The 15115-nt window shown below is 44.1% G+C and overlaps 2 protein-coding genes across 3 annotated transcripts in view; one reads left to right on the top strand and one right to left on the bottom strand.

Moving 5' to 3' along the window:
* Positions 1–1361: 1361 nt before the first annotated feature.
* On the top strand, positions 1362–12268 carry smarca5 (SNF2 related chromatin remodeling ATPase 5). Of its 2 annotated transcripts, XM_086120708.1 has the most exons (24): positions 1362–1616; positions 2633–2755; positions 2840–3006; positions 3442–3542; positions 3622–3722; positions 3797–3976; positions 5064–5219; positions 5294–5425; positions 5499–5567; positions 5720–5829; positions 6123–6349; positions 6466–6587; positions 6668–6820; positions 6896–7028; positions 7866–8014; positions 8092–8214; positions 8302–8409; positions 8753–8866; positions 8949–9071; positions 9445–9577; positions 9656–9774; positions 10899–11111; positions 11195–11305; positions 11877–12268. In XM_086120708.1, exons 1-24 carry the CDS (start codon positions 1542–1544, stop codon positions 11940–11942), a joined length of 3108 nt encoding a protein of 1035 aa, XP_085976834.1. In that variant the 5' UTR covers positions 1362–1541; the 3' UTR covers positions 11943–12268. The 2 variants fall into 2 exon arrangements, with proteins under 2 accessions (XP_085976834.1, XP_085976833.1); XM_086120707.1 differs by having other exon boundaries at positions 8092–8409.
* A 317-nt stretch (positions 12269–12585) lies between these two features.
* Positions 12586–15115, bottom strand: part of frem3 (Fras1 related extracellular matrix 3) — a 29416-nt gene continuing 26886 nt past the window's right edge. Inside the window, exons 23-24 of the mRNA XM_086119936.1 lie at positions 14727–14873; positions 12586–14359 (exon numbers count right to left, since the gene is read on the bottom strand). Coding sequence (XP_085976062.1) covers positions 13817–14359; positions 14727–14873 — 690 coding nt within the window. The 3' untranslated portion in view covers positions 12586–13816. The remainder of the gene's footprint in view (positions 14360–14726; positions 14874–15115) is intronic.

Raw genomic sequence — 15115 nt, 5'->3', positions numbered from 1 at the left:
CGAACGCCTGAAAAGCAGAAAGGACCCCCAAACTGAGCGTCGATTTTGGTGGTCTTGGCATTGCCTGTATTTTAAAATAAAAATAATACCATCCATATATGATAATTTATCCTCATGAGGGTCGCGGGCGTGCTGGAGCCTATCCCAGCTGCTTTCGGGGATCAGGCAGAGTACACCCTGAACTGGTTGCCAGCCAATCGCAGGGCACGCATATAAAGACAACCATTCGTGCTCACAATCACACATTGGGACAATTTAGATCACTCAAGCAACCTCACCGGCATATTTTTGGAATGTGGTACGAAACCAGAGTACCCAGAGAAACCCCACACAGGCACAGGGAAAAAATGCAAACCCCACACAGGACGACCGGGGCCAGAATTGAACCCCAGACCTCTGCACTGAGGCGGACACGCGAACCGGTCTACACTGCGGCACCGAAAACAAATATTTGTCTGATGAATTAAAGATTATACTTGAATTACCAACAAAAAGTCTGGTACAGTTTTGCATTTTTACATTTGAATCGTATGTTAACATTGACATATTAGTTTCAATTTTCCGGACGCATTCAAGTTAATCTTCGGTTAAGGAATACGATTAAAATGTTAAAATTTGGAACTAACTAAACCTACAAGTATTGAATCAATATAACATTTCTGGACCAAAAATCTATAGTGCAATAAAACATGTCCCCATTTTAAAGATATGTTGATTCAAACTCTGGTAAAAAAAAAAAAATCCTTCATCATTATTTCACGCGAAATGAGTCGTGTTGAATATCGTGCATTTTAACTTGAATGGCAACTGCAAAAAAGCAGCTTTAAATGTTGATATATTTTTCTAAATATTAAAAGAAAATTTTGAAAATATATACATTGTGGTTTCGCATGCTAGGTTTCGCATTGTTTTAAGTCGAACAAATCAATTTAAAAAGCCAACAACTTTTAGTTTCAGTTTCCGTGATGCATTCAATGGGTGTGGGAAGGTCATCGCGCGTTCCATGAGCGACTTAAACTTTTAACATTGTAATAATGAGGCTCAAACTTCACTTCAATCCAAGTGTTAAGATAGCATTACGTTTTCTTTTCTTGACACTGTTTACTATTTTTTTTCCATTTTAAGATACTGTAACATATTTTGTTAGTGGTACTGACTGTTTACGTGACATTGAACTTTTCACTTATAAGATGATTTTTATTTATATATTGATTTCATTCCACGGCAGTAGACTTTATGGGTCAAAATTGTACTTAATTTTTTTTTTTTTAAACATAGTGCCAATGTTTCCGATTGTCTACGGGACCGTACAGCCAACTCTCGCGATTGCACGGCAAACTCACGCTTTTGAGAACGCGGGTTTTCGGGAGGAGCAACACAATCCCGCTAGCACCGACCGGTGTGTCTCTTTCATTCCATAGAGTCGAACTGTATCGGACAACGGCGAAAAAGTTGTCCCCCAAAACACACAGATCCATTTTACACAGGATACACTAACAGAGGCTAATTACCACTAGCCGAAGAGGAAATAGCCGTAAAACATGTCGGAAATATTAAGCTGCGTGGAACCGGAGCGGGAAGAGCAGACCGAAATTGAAGAAGCCGGGGGAGCTGAGGTAAGATTGTTGGAATTGGGACATTGTCTCCCCTTTCAGTGTGGTGTTGTCATCCATTGTATCGATACACATGATTGGGATCGTTCCTCATTGACTTGAACGCTTCCCACGCCCGACTTGGACTTCATTAACCGTTAGCGCCAGTTAGCTCGTGGCTAACCCACGGTAGCTGAACTTGCTAGCGCCTCGCTGCCGAAGCCATTGTTGTTCCCTAAATGTAGGACGTTGCGACAGGCACGGCCAAATAGATCGTCGTAGTGTTTTGCATTTTTCTCAATTTTAGAAGATAATTTATTTTCATATTAGCACATTCTGGCTAGCTAACAGATAACCGAAGCTCGCCTTTGTTTCTCTCCAAAGATAGAACTTGATGTGATACCAGTGCTGCAGTGCCTCGGACGTTTTAATTTACTTTTAAATTAACATAACCACACGAGGGGATGTTTTTAAATGGTTCCAGTGTGCTTTGTTAGAGAATTTGAAGTACATAATTTGTCATGAACAAGTTTGTGTCATCAAAATGTCTTTTTAATTTATCGCAGTGGTTATTATGCCGGTAACATTGCCATCGAGCGTTTTTTTGGCCGTGAAACGCGCAAGAACAGCAAGTACAAATTCTGTACACAGTCTGCTAGCTCGTGTAGTTGTGGGCAGAGCGCTCACCCCGAATGTACTGGTTTATACCTTTGCGTCATGGGTTGGAATCCCAGCCTGAAATATGTGGATGATTGATGATGATTTTTTCCCCAATATTTTTTCAATACATGTTTTATTTTCATACACTTAGTCGATAGTCCTTGGACCAAAGTCTACTCACCATTTAAACAAATGCTTACATCCAGTATTTCTAAATGTCATAGAATGTGGTTAGGAACTTGCACCTTACGCGAAGTAATGAACAAACTGATTAAAACGGCCTTGTTACTCAGGCATACAAGGTGCATTCGTCCGTTGGTCTCTCTGGCATAGCAATTCCTACACACATTTGTGTGCTATTGTGTTTTGTTTTTACATAGGAAAAGTCTGACTCGGATGCCGGCAAAGAGTCGTCCTCCGATGCAGGACCTGATGGACAAGATGCGTCCTCTTCGTCCTCCACCAAAACCAAAGAATCTGCTCCAGGTTATGAAGAGAAAGTGGTGAGGACTTTTGGTTTCAATTCAGCGATAAAACCTGTCTGACGTTATTTAGGGAATAACCCGGTCTTCTTTGTGCCCGTGTAGAAAACGGACCGTACCAACAGATTCGACTACCTGTTGAAGCAAACCGAGCTGTTTGCTCACTTCATTCAGCCCGCCGCACAGAAGACTCCCACGTCCCCGCTAAAGATGAAGCCCGGGCGTCCTCGCATCAAGAAAGACGAGAAGCAGAATTTGTTGTCTGCTGGAGAGTGAGTATCCAATAATATGGTCTGATTTGATCACATTCTGAAAACATTTATTTCCCCTGCAGAAAGTAGTGGAAGTTGGTCAAGCTGTGGTAATTATAAATCCCATATTAACTGTGCTGCACTATGTTTTAAAACAAGATTTAACAATGTTTATGATTTTATAAGTAGGCCGACATGCAGAAGAAATAGTGAAGCATGTAGATTCAGTGGGCAAAATGCGCAGGTTTTTGGGTTTTAGCGCTCTGCAATCACTCCGCCATCCGCTCTCCGATTGCATGTGCCATTAGCCATCAGCCATCACTAGGCACCATTCCCGAATTGTAGCTTTAGCCATATTGTACTAAGCAGCCAGTACAGGGATGCTTGTATTCGTTGCCGTGTTACCCTGACGACGCAATAAATTGTAGTTCTGCTTCCTCGCGCGTTTTCTCTCAGCAATCGTCATCGCCGCACCGAGCAAGAGGAAGACGAGGAGCTGTTGAGTGAGAGTACCAAGACCACAAACGTCTGCACCCGCTTCGACGACTCGCCATCGTGTAAGTGCTCACCTCTCGATCGACAGAAAGGAAGAAAGTTGTGTAGGTATTTCTATGCAGAGTTTGCTTTCCCATGCAGACGTCAAAACAGGAAAGATGAGAGACTATCAGGTCCGCGGTCTGAACTGGCTTATCTCTCTGTACGAAAACGGAATCAACGGCATCCTCGCCGATGAAATGGTAAGTGCGTTCTCACAAATGTATAATTTCATCGTGAGGCGGGACTGAATCGAAACGGATTGCTGTCCCATCAGGGTTTGGGAAAGACCCTCCAGACAATTTCCTTGCTGGGCTACATGAAGCACTACAGGAACATCCCCGGACCGCACATGGTGCTGGTGCCCAAGTCCACCCTGTACAACTGGATGAACGAGTTCAAGCGCTGGGTGCCATCACTGCGAGCGGTCTGCCTCATTGGAGACAGAAATGAGAGGGTCGGTCATGTCACCGTTTTACCATTCTTGTTTTGAAATGATTCAGGGGGAAATGACCAAATTTCATGAGAGTAGAGGTAAGATCAGGCCAAAAAAAATCCAGCCCGGCCCGCGGGTATTAAAGTCCGACCAATTAACTTGATTTGCAGGCCCGAAGCAAACCCAAAATTTCACATTTCATTTGTGAGGACTCGGGAGTAGGAGGGGTGATTTATGATAACAAATTAATGCCTGTCTTTTGTAACGAAATCAAAGCTAAACAAGACTGTATAAACATTTACATCTTTTATATATCTATTTCTGCAGAGGGTACATTAACCAACAATTTCCCATCATTGACTGAGTTTTTTAAGAGTTCACGGGAAAAACTTAAGGCCGTCCGTCATTTTGACGGGTTGAAAATTGGGCCATGCACCACAGCAGCAATACGTCCTTAAGAATCTAGCGCGAGAGAAGCAGTGAGACAAAGAAGAACAATGACGGGTGGATAATAGACAGAGACATGAAGGAGGTCTTTGAATTGTTATGCAAGAGTTTAGTACAGTACGTGTTGTGATGAGGCGACTTCTGTTTTTTTGCGAACCACGGTCTCTCGTGGCCAAAACTATTCACGGCCTCGAAACGCCTCAGTGCACTGTGACGTTTGGGTAGCAACATCACAGTGCGTTGTTATATATTTATTTTAAAAAAGTCAGCGAGAGAGAAGCCCGGCCTGACCCAAACCAATGATTGATATTTTAGGCCGAAATTTGGGTCGGGTTGGGCTCGGGTTTCAGATCTTACCTGTCTACATGAGAGTAAACTTTTTGTTGTAAAATCACAATGTTAATCTCATAAAAATGAGAATTTTTTCCCACATTCTATTCTGAATGTTAGTACAATCCTTTGTTCATGTAAAATGACATATTTTGTTTTGTGTCATTATTCTGGTAATTCTGCAACTTCCTCATAATGCCCCTCACCCAGAAAATAACCACTTTTGTCCTGTAAAAAAATCCTACAATAATGTTGTTTCTCTTGTGCAATAACAAAAAAAAATCTTTGAAACTCATGCAAAAGGTCCAAACCTCTTCCATCCGTTTTGCAGACGGCTCTCATCCGCGACGTGTTGCTGCCAGGCGAATGGGACGTGTGCGTGACCTCGTACGAGATGCTCATCATCGAAAAGGCAGTGTTCAAGAAATTCAACTGGCGCTACCTGGTCATCGATGAAGCCCACAGAATCAAGAACGAGAAGTCCAAGGTACGCATTCCCCAAATCTACCCACTTTCTGTGACGAAAAGGATCCCCAAATACTAAGGCAATTTTTCTCACAGTTGTCAGAGATTGTGCGAGAATTCAAGACCACCAATCGCCTGCTGCTGACCGGCACGCCACTCCAGAACAATCTGCACGAGCTGTGGGCCCTGCTCAACTTCCTGCTCCCCGATGTCTTCAATTCATCAGAGGTGTGCGATTTAATCCCAGTTCTTTTAATCATACTTACAACAATACCTAATTTGTCGCATCTGGATCTTTAAGGACTTTGACTCTTGGTTTGACACCAACAATTGCTTAGGCGATCAGAAACTGGTGGAGCGTCTTCATACGGTATGTTGCAAATTTGTAAAAATAAATAAATAAAGTGTGTGTGTGTGTGTGTGTGTATATATATATATATAGAGAGAGAGACATTTATCTAAATAGTATTTGCTTATTTTTTAACCATATTCTCAATATTTTTCTTGTATTCTTGCAAGTAGGTGCTCCGCCCGTTCCTGCTTCGTCGCATAAAAGCTGATGTGGAGAAAACGCTGCTGCCCAAGAAGGAGATCAAGATGTATGTGGGACTCAGTAAAATGCAGCGAGAATGGTAAGTACCCTTGAGGTAGATGTTATTGTTTGTTTGTTTTTAAAGGGGCAGTCGACCCAAAAATGTTCTTTACAATAAAATGTACTATGAGCCCTAAGCAACTGTGATGTCATTTACCGTCGACAGCAAGTGGCAAAATGGCCGCCCCGTGAGATGGACCAAAACGGGTGGATTTTATTGCATAGAACATATTGTGATGACAATTTTTGGGTTGACTTCCTATTTACACAAAACACAACTCATTTTAAATTACGGTGGTCTTAAAAAAAATCACTGACCAATGTTTCCATAAGGTACACCAAAATTCTGATGAAGGACATCGACATCCTGAACTCTGCCGGCAAGATGGACAAAATGCGCCTGCTCAACGTGCTCATGCAGCTGCGCAAGTGCTGCAACCACCCGTACTTGTTCGACGGCGCCGAGCCCGGCCCCCCTTACACCACCGACCTCCACCTGGTGGTCAACAGCGGCAAGATGGTGGTGCTGGACAAGCTTCTGCCCAAGATGAAAGAGCAGGGTAAGTCGGAGGTGTCCCTGGACAGTCCAACTGGGCCTGGAACAAAACGGAGCTATCACAGTTGCAGCTGTGAAAAAAAAAAGTGATTGACAGAAGATTTACTGTTTCTCCTCCAGGCTCACGTGTGCTCATCTTCAGCCAGATGACCAGGGTGCTGGACATCTTGGAGGACTACTGCATGTGGAGGAACTACGGCTACTGTCGTCTGGACGGTCAGACGCCGCACGAGGAGAGACAGGTACGCCGTTTGTGCACTGCACTGTTTGCAGTTTTGAGACGCCGTGACCTTTAAAATAAAAGGGGGGTGCACGTTTTTAGATCTCCATCAACGCCTACAACGAGCCCAACAGCAGCAAGTTCATCTTCATGCTGAGCACCAGAGCCGGTGGCCTCGGTATTAACCTGGCGACCGCGGACGTCGTCATCCTCTACGACTCGGACTGGAACCCTCAAGTGGACCTCCAGGCTATGGTGAGTGCTCCCTGAGCTTATTTCAACGTCAACTAGAAGCGGCGTTGGTCGTCAGTCTCTTGTCCCGCAACGCAGGATCGAGCTCATAGGATCGGGCAGCTGAAGCAGGTGCGCGTCTTCCGTTTCATCACGGAGAACACGGTGGAAGAGCGAATTGTGGAGAGGGCTGAGATGAAGCTGCGCCTGGATTCCATCGTCATCCAGCAAGGCACGACACAATTTTTTTTCTTACGTCAGTGGGGGCTGGTTAGAAATGAACAAGTGAGGAGGTATCCGTATGTGGAAATGATGGTATATACATTATAACTGACGGCAAAATTAACTGTGATTTAAAGTAGCACAATTGAACGTAATAACGCGACATCAGCATGCGACACTCCAATAAAATGTGTGTACATATCCAAATATGATGAATTTTAAAATGAAAATTTAATTTATTAAAGTTCTATTTTTTTTTTCGATTATAATAACAATAATAATAATAGATTTTATTTATAAGCGCCTTTCAAGACACCCAAGGACACTTTACAATAACAAATAACACAAAACAATACGGGTTGAGCAGCGGCAGCCAAAACGCGCCAGCGTTCACTCAACCCGAAAGTCAGAAAGAAACAAGGGAGGGAGATTATGGATGAATCCAGGAAGTAGTTTTTGCATCATCCGCCAGGGTGCCTGAAGAATCTCAAAATCTCTTAAATTGCATTTATTCAAAAATCTGAAAACAAGGTCTTAAATTAGCATTGAAATGTCTTACATCGAGCTTTCAAAAGTCTCAAAAAATGTCCATGCATAAACAGCAGGATTTTATCATTGTGAATAAATTACAATTCTTTAAGATTATTTACAGAATGACTCAAACGTCACACACGCGTTTTTAGTTGGGACTCATAAGAGAAGATGGACTCATTTATGGGCTCAAGCAACTTTGCACAACATGGGCAACTTTGGAATGTTGTGAAGTGGGTCTTAAATTTAATTTCAAATGGAATTAACAAGTCTTAAATTCCATCCAGTCATCATGGCTGTTTCTTCATCACAACAGGGCGACTTGTGGATCCGAGCGCCAACAAGCTGGGCAAAGACGAGATGCTCTCGATCATCCGGCACGGCGCCACGCACGTCTTTGCCTCCAAGGAGAGCGAGATCACAGACGATGACATCGACGCCATCCTGGAGAGGGGCGAGAGGAAGGTGAGTCCTCGCACAAGCGCCGCCACGCAATGCTGCCCGCGCACGTTTTGGTTGATGTTTGATCACCCGGCCACCAGACGATGGAGATGAAGGAGAAGCTGTCCTCCCTCGGCGAGAGCTCGTTGAGGAACTTCACCATGGACACGGAGAACAGCAGCGTGTACACATTTGAGGGGGAAGACTACAGAGAGAAGAAAAAGGTGCAGAAAAACCGCCAAAACATTTCCTTTTCACGATGTAAAAACTCGATGCTTCATCTCCGCCTCCTTCTGCCCTTACTCCATCAGGTCATCACCAACTGGATCGAGCCTCCCAAGAGAGAGAGGAAGGCCAATTACGCCGTCGACGCCTACTTCAGAGAAGCCCTCCGAGTCAGCGAGCCCAAAGCACCAAAAGTAAGACCAATATCGAATTACTTTCAAACTGCTGCACTCTACAAATAGTTGGGCAAAACAAACCCAAATATTGGTTCAACAAAAAAAAACAAACAACCCAATTTTGCAGGTTGCTTTGTGAGCTATTTATTTGAAAACAGCCCGGATTTTATCCGAAACACTGAGTTAAAAAGCGAGGTCAGCGTGGCCCAAGTAACTCTGTCCCTTTTTGAGTTATTTTTTTTTTAACCAAATGTTTTCTGTTTGAAAGGAAGCACCTTTTCATCACTCCTACACCCGATGACATAAAGGTTCTAGAACTACAGTAAGCAATGTTTCAATTTGCTTCCACTCCACCCTTCAGGCTCCCCGTCCGCCCAAGCAGCCCAATGTCCAAGACTTCCAGTTCTTTCCCCCACGTCTCTTTGAGCTCCTTGAAAAGGAAATCCTCTTCTACCGAAAGACAATTGGCTACAAGGTAACTCATCTTACTTGCCACACAAACCTGTGATTTTTTAAAATTATTATTATTTTTCAATAACGCAAGCGTGTCCATTTAGGTGCCACGCAATCCGGAAATGCCCAACTCTGCTCAGGTTCAGAAGGAGGAGCAAGCCAAGATTGACGAGGCCGAAGCCTTGACGGAGGAGGAGCTGGAGGAGAAGGAGAATCTTCTGCAGCAGGTACCCGAGTACTCACCCAACACACCGGTAACCCCTTAAAGCCGTCTTTCTTTTCGCTAGTCGATGTCAACTTCATGGACTCTAAAGGAGAAACTAAACAAAAGTGACGGAACAGAGTCGTGAAGTTTGACTCTCACCTCTCCTTGCACTGCTGATGATGTCATTTTGTGTCAATGTCCATCTTCTGATACTACCGCGGTCATCTTTGTTCTCCATATGGCTGAAGTGCCTTTGACAAAGAACTTTTTGCTGACCTAATTCCCCCATTACACAGCTGTGCCTTTTCTACTTAACGGCGACACGGTGAAGTCTTCCTGATGTGCCAGTTATTCAAAACCCCCCTGAAGTTTTTGTTCCCCCTCCTCTTGAGCAGGGATTCACCATTTGGAACAAGCGCGACTTCAACCAGTTCATCAAAGCCAACGAGAAGTGGGGACGCGACGACATCGAGAACATCGCCAGGGAGGTGGAGGGTAAAACGCCGGAGGAAGTCATGGAGTATTCCGGTAATGTCCACTTCCACTCCCAAGTTGTTCTCGTTGCTCGTCCTCGTGTGTGACGTTGTTGTGCGCTGCGTTCCCCAGCTGTGTTCTGGGAGCGCTGCAACGAGCTGCAGGACATCGAGAAGATCATGGCTCAGATCGAGCGAGGTGAGGCCAGGATCCAGAGGAGGATCAGCATTAAAAAGGCCCTGGACTCCAAGGTAGGTAGTAGCAAGCAGAATCACCTCATCGGACCCTGAATGTCTTTCACAATTCAAATCGCGTCTGAGTTTTATTTTTGTTGTTGTTTTTGGAATTTAACACCTATATGGCATGCTTTTGTACCCTAAGCCTCAAGAATTACAGCACATTTGTCGGGCTTTATTTTGTCTTGCTGAAATGAGCCTCTTTTGAGTAGTATGAAAGTATGACAACCGGAGACAGGGCTACCAAAATGAATGACACAAGCGGCTTGTACTTGGGGAAGCAAAGCCCAGACTGCCAAAAAAATGAGCACTCGATAAAAGGAATTGCAATTTCACTCATGGAGGCAGCCCTTCTTCGTATGCTGATCCATGCATGTGGCGCATACATACACACACACACACATTTCTAAACACAATCACATATATGACTCTTATCAGAATGTAATTGGAGCTGTAAAACTGCTGTTGAAAAAAAATGGATGACAACAATTGCCGGTTTGACGGGTTTTCTGTGGTTTCAAAACGTCAATAACGTTTCAATAACCACTTTTACTGTCTGTCACCGTGGGTAATCATCCCTTTTTTGTGGGCACGGCAAAGCAAGGCACAATATGATTGACTGCTTACATAGTTGCGCTTCTTTGAAGTTCATTGCCTCCAATTAACTTCCCCCCCTCCTTCTCATGTCAAATCATGAGGAACACATGGGTGGGTTCTAAAAATAGCTCACCAGTGAAGACATACTGTGATTTACCAAGAAACGGTCACATTTATTTAAACTTCACATGATACCTGTTTCTTCTGTACTCAATATATTTTGCTGGAAAATATTGGGAGGAAAATACCCTCTCAAACTGAGCTGTACCCCATTGAATCAAATCGCAATTCCACCGAGTCAAACCGAATCTCATAGTTTCGCTTTAAAATCCAGCACTCCTTAAAATCGCACCCCATGTATTGAGATAGGCATTGGAGCGATACACACTCATAAAAATAACCCCAACATTGGTCATTTTTGGGGGTCCAGCAGTGTTATTGTTGTATCGTTATGCTGTGCATCCAGTCAGTTGTGAATGCAGCTCATGACCGGTTGAGCATCACCACCTGTATCTTCACCCGTCGTCCTCTCCCGTTTCCAGATCGGCCGCTACAAGGCGCCCTTCCACCAGCTGCGCATCTCCTACGGCACCAACAAAGGCAAGAACTATACGGAGGAGGAGGACCGCTTCCTCATCTGCATGCTGCACAAGCTGGGCTTCGACAAGGAGAGCGTGTACGACGAGCTGCGTCAGTGCATCCGCAACTCGCCGCAGTTCCGCTTCGACTGGTTCCTCAAGTCCAGGACCGCCATGGTGAGCCGACATTTCCCTTCGTCCCCCGCGCTCGCTCTGCCGCCGCCGCCGATGTTGAGATATGCGATTGTGTGCGGCTGCAGGAGCTGCAGAGACGATGCAACACGCTCATCACGCTCATTGAGAGGGAGAACATGGAGCTGGAGGAGCGGGAGAAGGCAGAGAAGAAGAAGAGGGGGCCAAAGACGAGCTCAGTAAGTGGAGCGACGCAATACATGGCGACTGAAATCACATGTTGCTAAGTGTAAAACGGCCTTCAGGGTCAGAATTTTCAAACATTTCCGAATATCAACTTTTATCAACTCAACATAAAACGGAGAGTTGCAACCCCCAAACGTGCCGAAATAACTGCTCTGCTAGCTTAATGCTAACACTGAGTAGAATCTGATTAACCCTTTAAGCAAGTGTTTCAACCCAAATGGTTCAGTGGCAATATGTAGACGGACATTAAAACAGTCATATACTCTTTATCTTCTGCATAGACCGAATAATATAAACGCCGTACTGATGAGCTCAGAGAGGAGTTTGGTGAATCTTACATTTCGGATTTTTCCAAACTGGGATAAGGGGAATTATAAAACAAGCTGGGTAACAGCTTGTTTTATATGTGTGCCTGCTGAGCTTTTTCCCGAAAAGAAATGTGAATTTTCTACCATGCTTTATTAGTTCTGGTTCCATTCCACTGCTGAAATGCTCAGTAATGCCAAACTGTCCTTGTTTTGGTGGGGGGCAAAAAGCTGAATCACTTCTCCTCCTCCCATTTAGGCCCAGAAACGGAAGCCAGAAGGAACCTCGGATGGTCGCGGACGTCGGAAAAAGTTGAAGTTGTGAGGGCAACCTCTCATTCATATGTACAGCGCGTCATCGCTAACCAAGCCGCAACCACAACTACAACAGCCGTTTATGTGCGTTTGCTCACTGTGTCGAAGTTCCTAATAGACTGTATTATTTAGGTTCTAGCAAGTCTTCTGCCTTGTTGTCGTTTACTGAAACACTGCAGCAGTGCTGGTTTTATTTTATTTAATTTTTTTTACTCATACTTGTTGGAAATTGTATTTATGCCTATTGGTTGTACCACATTCCAATGTTCCTTCTTTATCTCCCTGCAATCTAGATGTATTCTTTCTCAAATAAAGATCTTTTTTTTTTAAATAAAATGGTGCACTGTGGTAAATTAGATGAACTTATGTAGCAGCAGATTTTTAAAAAGTAGTTTGTGCATCCAAACCTTTGTAGTCTAAAAATCATGTCACTTATTTCATGTATACTCTTTGTACTGTATATGGTAACGTGCATTTCAATGTTTGGGTCAAGATTTTTACCCCCAGCTGAAAAGGTTAGGAAACCCTGCCACTGACATGCATGCCGAACATTTAATTCAGTGATTCTTTTTCTATACCACGAGAGAGAGCCAAAGAATCACAATTTATTCGAGTACAACCCAAAATGCCCACAAAAATATAATTATGTTTCCATCATAAGAAGAAACAAAGCAATTTCAATATGGCACATTGAGATGGTTTAGCATCTGTTTTCCGCCATGATCTCAACAATTTTATTCAAAAATATGAACTCCATTTTGCATAGAGAAAGAAGAATGATATCTACAAACCTTGATACTGAGTATGTGTACGTGTAGTGACATAAAACAATCATTTATCACATTAGCATTCAATGAGGTCATCTTCCACTAACATTCATTCCAAGTCAATGTGACACAGTCAAATGCCTTAATTATAATAAATTCTAAAAAACACAGTAAATTTGGAAATTCTGTCAAGTCATTAAAATAGAGGCTGCCTGAGCTGATTCCATAAAGTTAGCATTTTTTTTGTTTTTTTGCCTTTCATGCATTTGCAAACAAAATGACATAAAAAGGAGAGAGGGGAGCTTTTACAAGTCAATAGGCTAAAAAGGGGCAACTGCAGACACCCATTACTCCACGACCCGCACGGTATATCCAAGAACCTTACGCCCCATAATTGGGCCCCCATGCACGTCAAGAAACAACCTCAGGAAATGTTAACCCAAAGAAATGCTCAACATCATATACAGTGAACAAGATGACATCACAGCCCTGGGTAATAAAGTACGTAGAAGGGATACGTCTTTGACTGACTTGGAGCTCTTTGTATGTTGGGAAGAATCTACAATATGCTTTGACTGGGTGATTTGAAAATCTTCACCGCATGTGTATATTTACTGAATTTATATTTGTAACCCATTAATCAACGGTCATGCTACAAAATGAGTTTCAAATGATTGAGTTTTGGGATGCTTGTTTGTGATATGTTTACGGTTCAAACATTTATAGTGACACCCCACCCTTGTGAAGTTGCCCTCTGTAGAATAGATGGCGTGTCTGTTTGTAATATCGGATGTGTGTGCCATTTGTTGGTAGTGGCCAGTGGAGGAGGTGGGGTGGATGGGCGGCGTCAATTACTCACAGTTCTTAGTTATTCTCGTCAGGGTACTCTCTCTAACCACCGTGAATAGTATTTATTTGATTATATGTACAAATGAAAAGAATTTTGAGACCACTGCAAGAGTAAATGATTATAAACAAAAGAAAAACTGCAAATCAATTGGATCTGGTACTGTTTTCAGTGCTGCATAAGTTGGGAAATGAAGGCGCAGTGGTGGAGGAGACTACTACAGTCAATAGGTGGGGAGGAAGCGGGGCCAGTGAATGCGGCTTCCCGCCTCTAGACCTCTGAACTATCCGAGCCACCCCACATCCTGGTGGAGCCTCGGTTGTAGGCGGCGGATGATGAGCTGGCATAGGGTGGGAACTGGTTCTTTTCCTTCTTTTTGCGCCACAACAGCAGCACCACGACGGTGGCGATCAGACAGGCCAGGATGATCAAACCCACCAGGCCCACGATCATGGGTAGGATGGAGCTGTCCGGGGCCTCCCCACCGGAGCTCCCCACTAAGGGGCGCTCGAGCGCAGGCTCGCGCTCCAATCCCAGGGACCAGGGCTGGCGCTGGCTGACCACCACACGGTCGGCTCGGTCCAGGGCGATGTGCTGGATGTTGGTGCCACGGTTGTTTTCAGTGCCGATGTCCCGGGCGATGGCCGGGCTGGAGACAACGGGGGTGGCACGGCGCTGACGTCGGAGAGCAGCGTCCGGGGCGGCAGACAGGCTGTGGTGGAGCAAGTCAACGCTCCGCTTTCCGCGGTTGGCGTTCTCTCTGGAGCGCACGGTGTAGATGGTGTGAATATACCACTCCCGGCCTGCGGCCACCTGCATATCAGAAACACGCTTGAACTGGACGCACTGTCAATTGTCTACAGCAAGTTTTTCTAAACAGGCTCGTACACCGGTGCCTTCAAATAAAGGTTCCATTTCTTGAAATGAATGGGAATGCCATAATTTTGGTTTTACAATCAATTTTGGTTTTCCAAAATTATGGCATTTCCGTTGGTCACTGGGGCGGAAATACTGTGAAATATATTCGTCCAGACTTAAACAAAGCAAAATAGACTTCTGCTACTTCTCAGTAAGTGGCTGTCATTTTAGTAATTTTTCAGTTTCACAAATTTACTTTCCCCATGTGAAATCTGGACTTTTTGTTGTTGTTGTTGTTGAAATGAATGTGAACAATCCGAACCTGGAATAGTGGCGTTGAGGAGAGGGTGAAGCCGTCGGAACCCGGTTGTTTGACTAAAGGCAGAGCTCCAGCTGTGTCGTGAGCCAATGTGGCCTTGAAATCAATGTCACCAAACGCCGTCGCCTGAGTTTCTGGCTGGGCCTTGTCCTGAAAAGCGACAAAAAGAAAATTATTCTATGAGCAGCATAAAAATATTTTGCTGTGTGGAGTTTGCCAAGGTTCACTGAAAACTACAATTCACAAACGCTGACATACATTCTTTTTTACAAAAATGTGCAAGTTCGGCGGAGATGAGCATTTCATCCCTTGGGTCGAAGTGATATCTCAACCCAATCCGCCATATTGTATGTGGTTTGAATCTTAAAATATGAATTCGGCAAATAATATCC

The sequence above is a fragment of the Hippocampus guttulatus genome, chromosome 9 (assembly GCF_054856545.1).
Source record: "Hippocampus guttulatus isolate MCC_2025c chromosome 9, RoL_Hgut_1.0, whole genome shotgun sequence".
NCBI lineage: Eukaryota > Metazoa > Chordata > Actinopteri > Syngnathiformes > Syngnathidae > Hippocampus > Hippocampus guttulatus.
Note: the sequence above shows the minus strand (reverse complement) of the source record. Positions and strands in the feature narration are given on the sequence as shown.

What these genes read in the sequence shown, in the direction of transcription:
- smarca5 (XM_086120707.1), top strand. Translation starts at nt 1,542, where the DNA reads ATGTCGGAAATATTAAGCTGCGTGGAACCGGAGCGGGAAGAGCAGACC. An exon ending in TTGGAGACAGAAATGAGAGG is followed by an intron (nt 3,977 to 5,063) that starts GTCGGTCATGTC and finishes TCCGTTTTGCAG; the next exon opens with ACGGCTCTCATCCGCGACGT. An exon ending in GGGGGCCAAAGACGAGCTCA is followed by an intron (nt 11,306 to 11,876) that starts GTAAGTGGAGCG and finishes CCTCCCATTTAG; the next exon opens with GCCCAGAAACGGAAGCCAGA.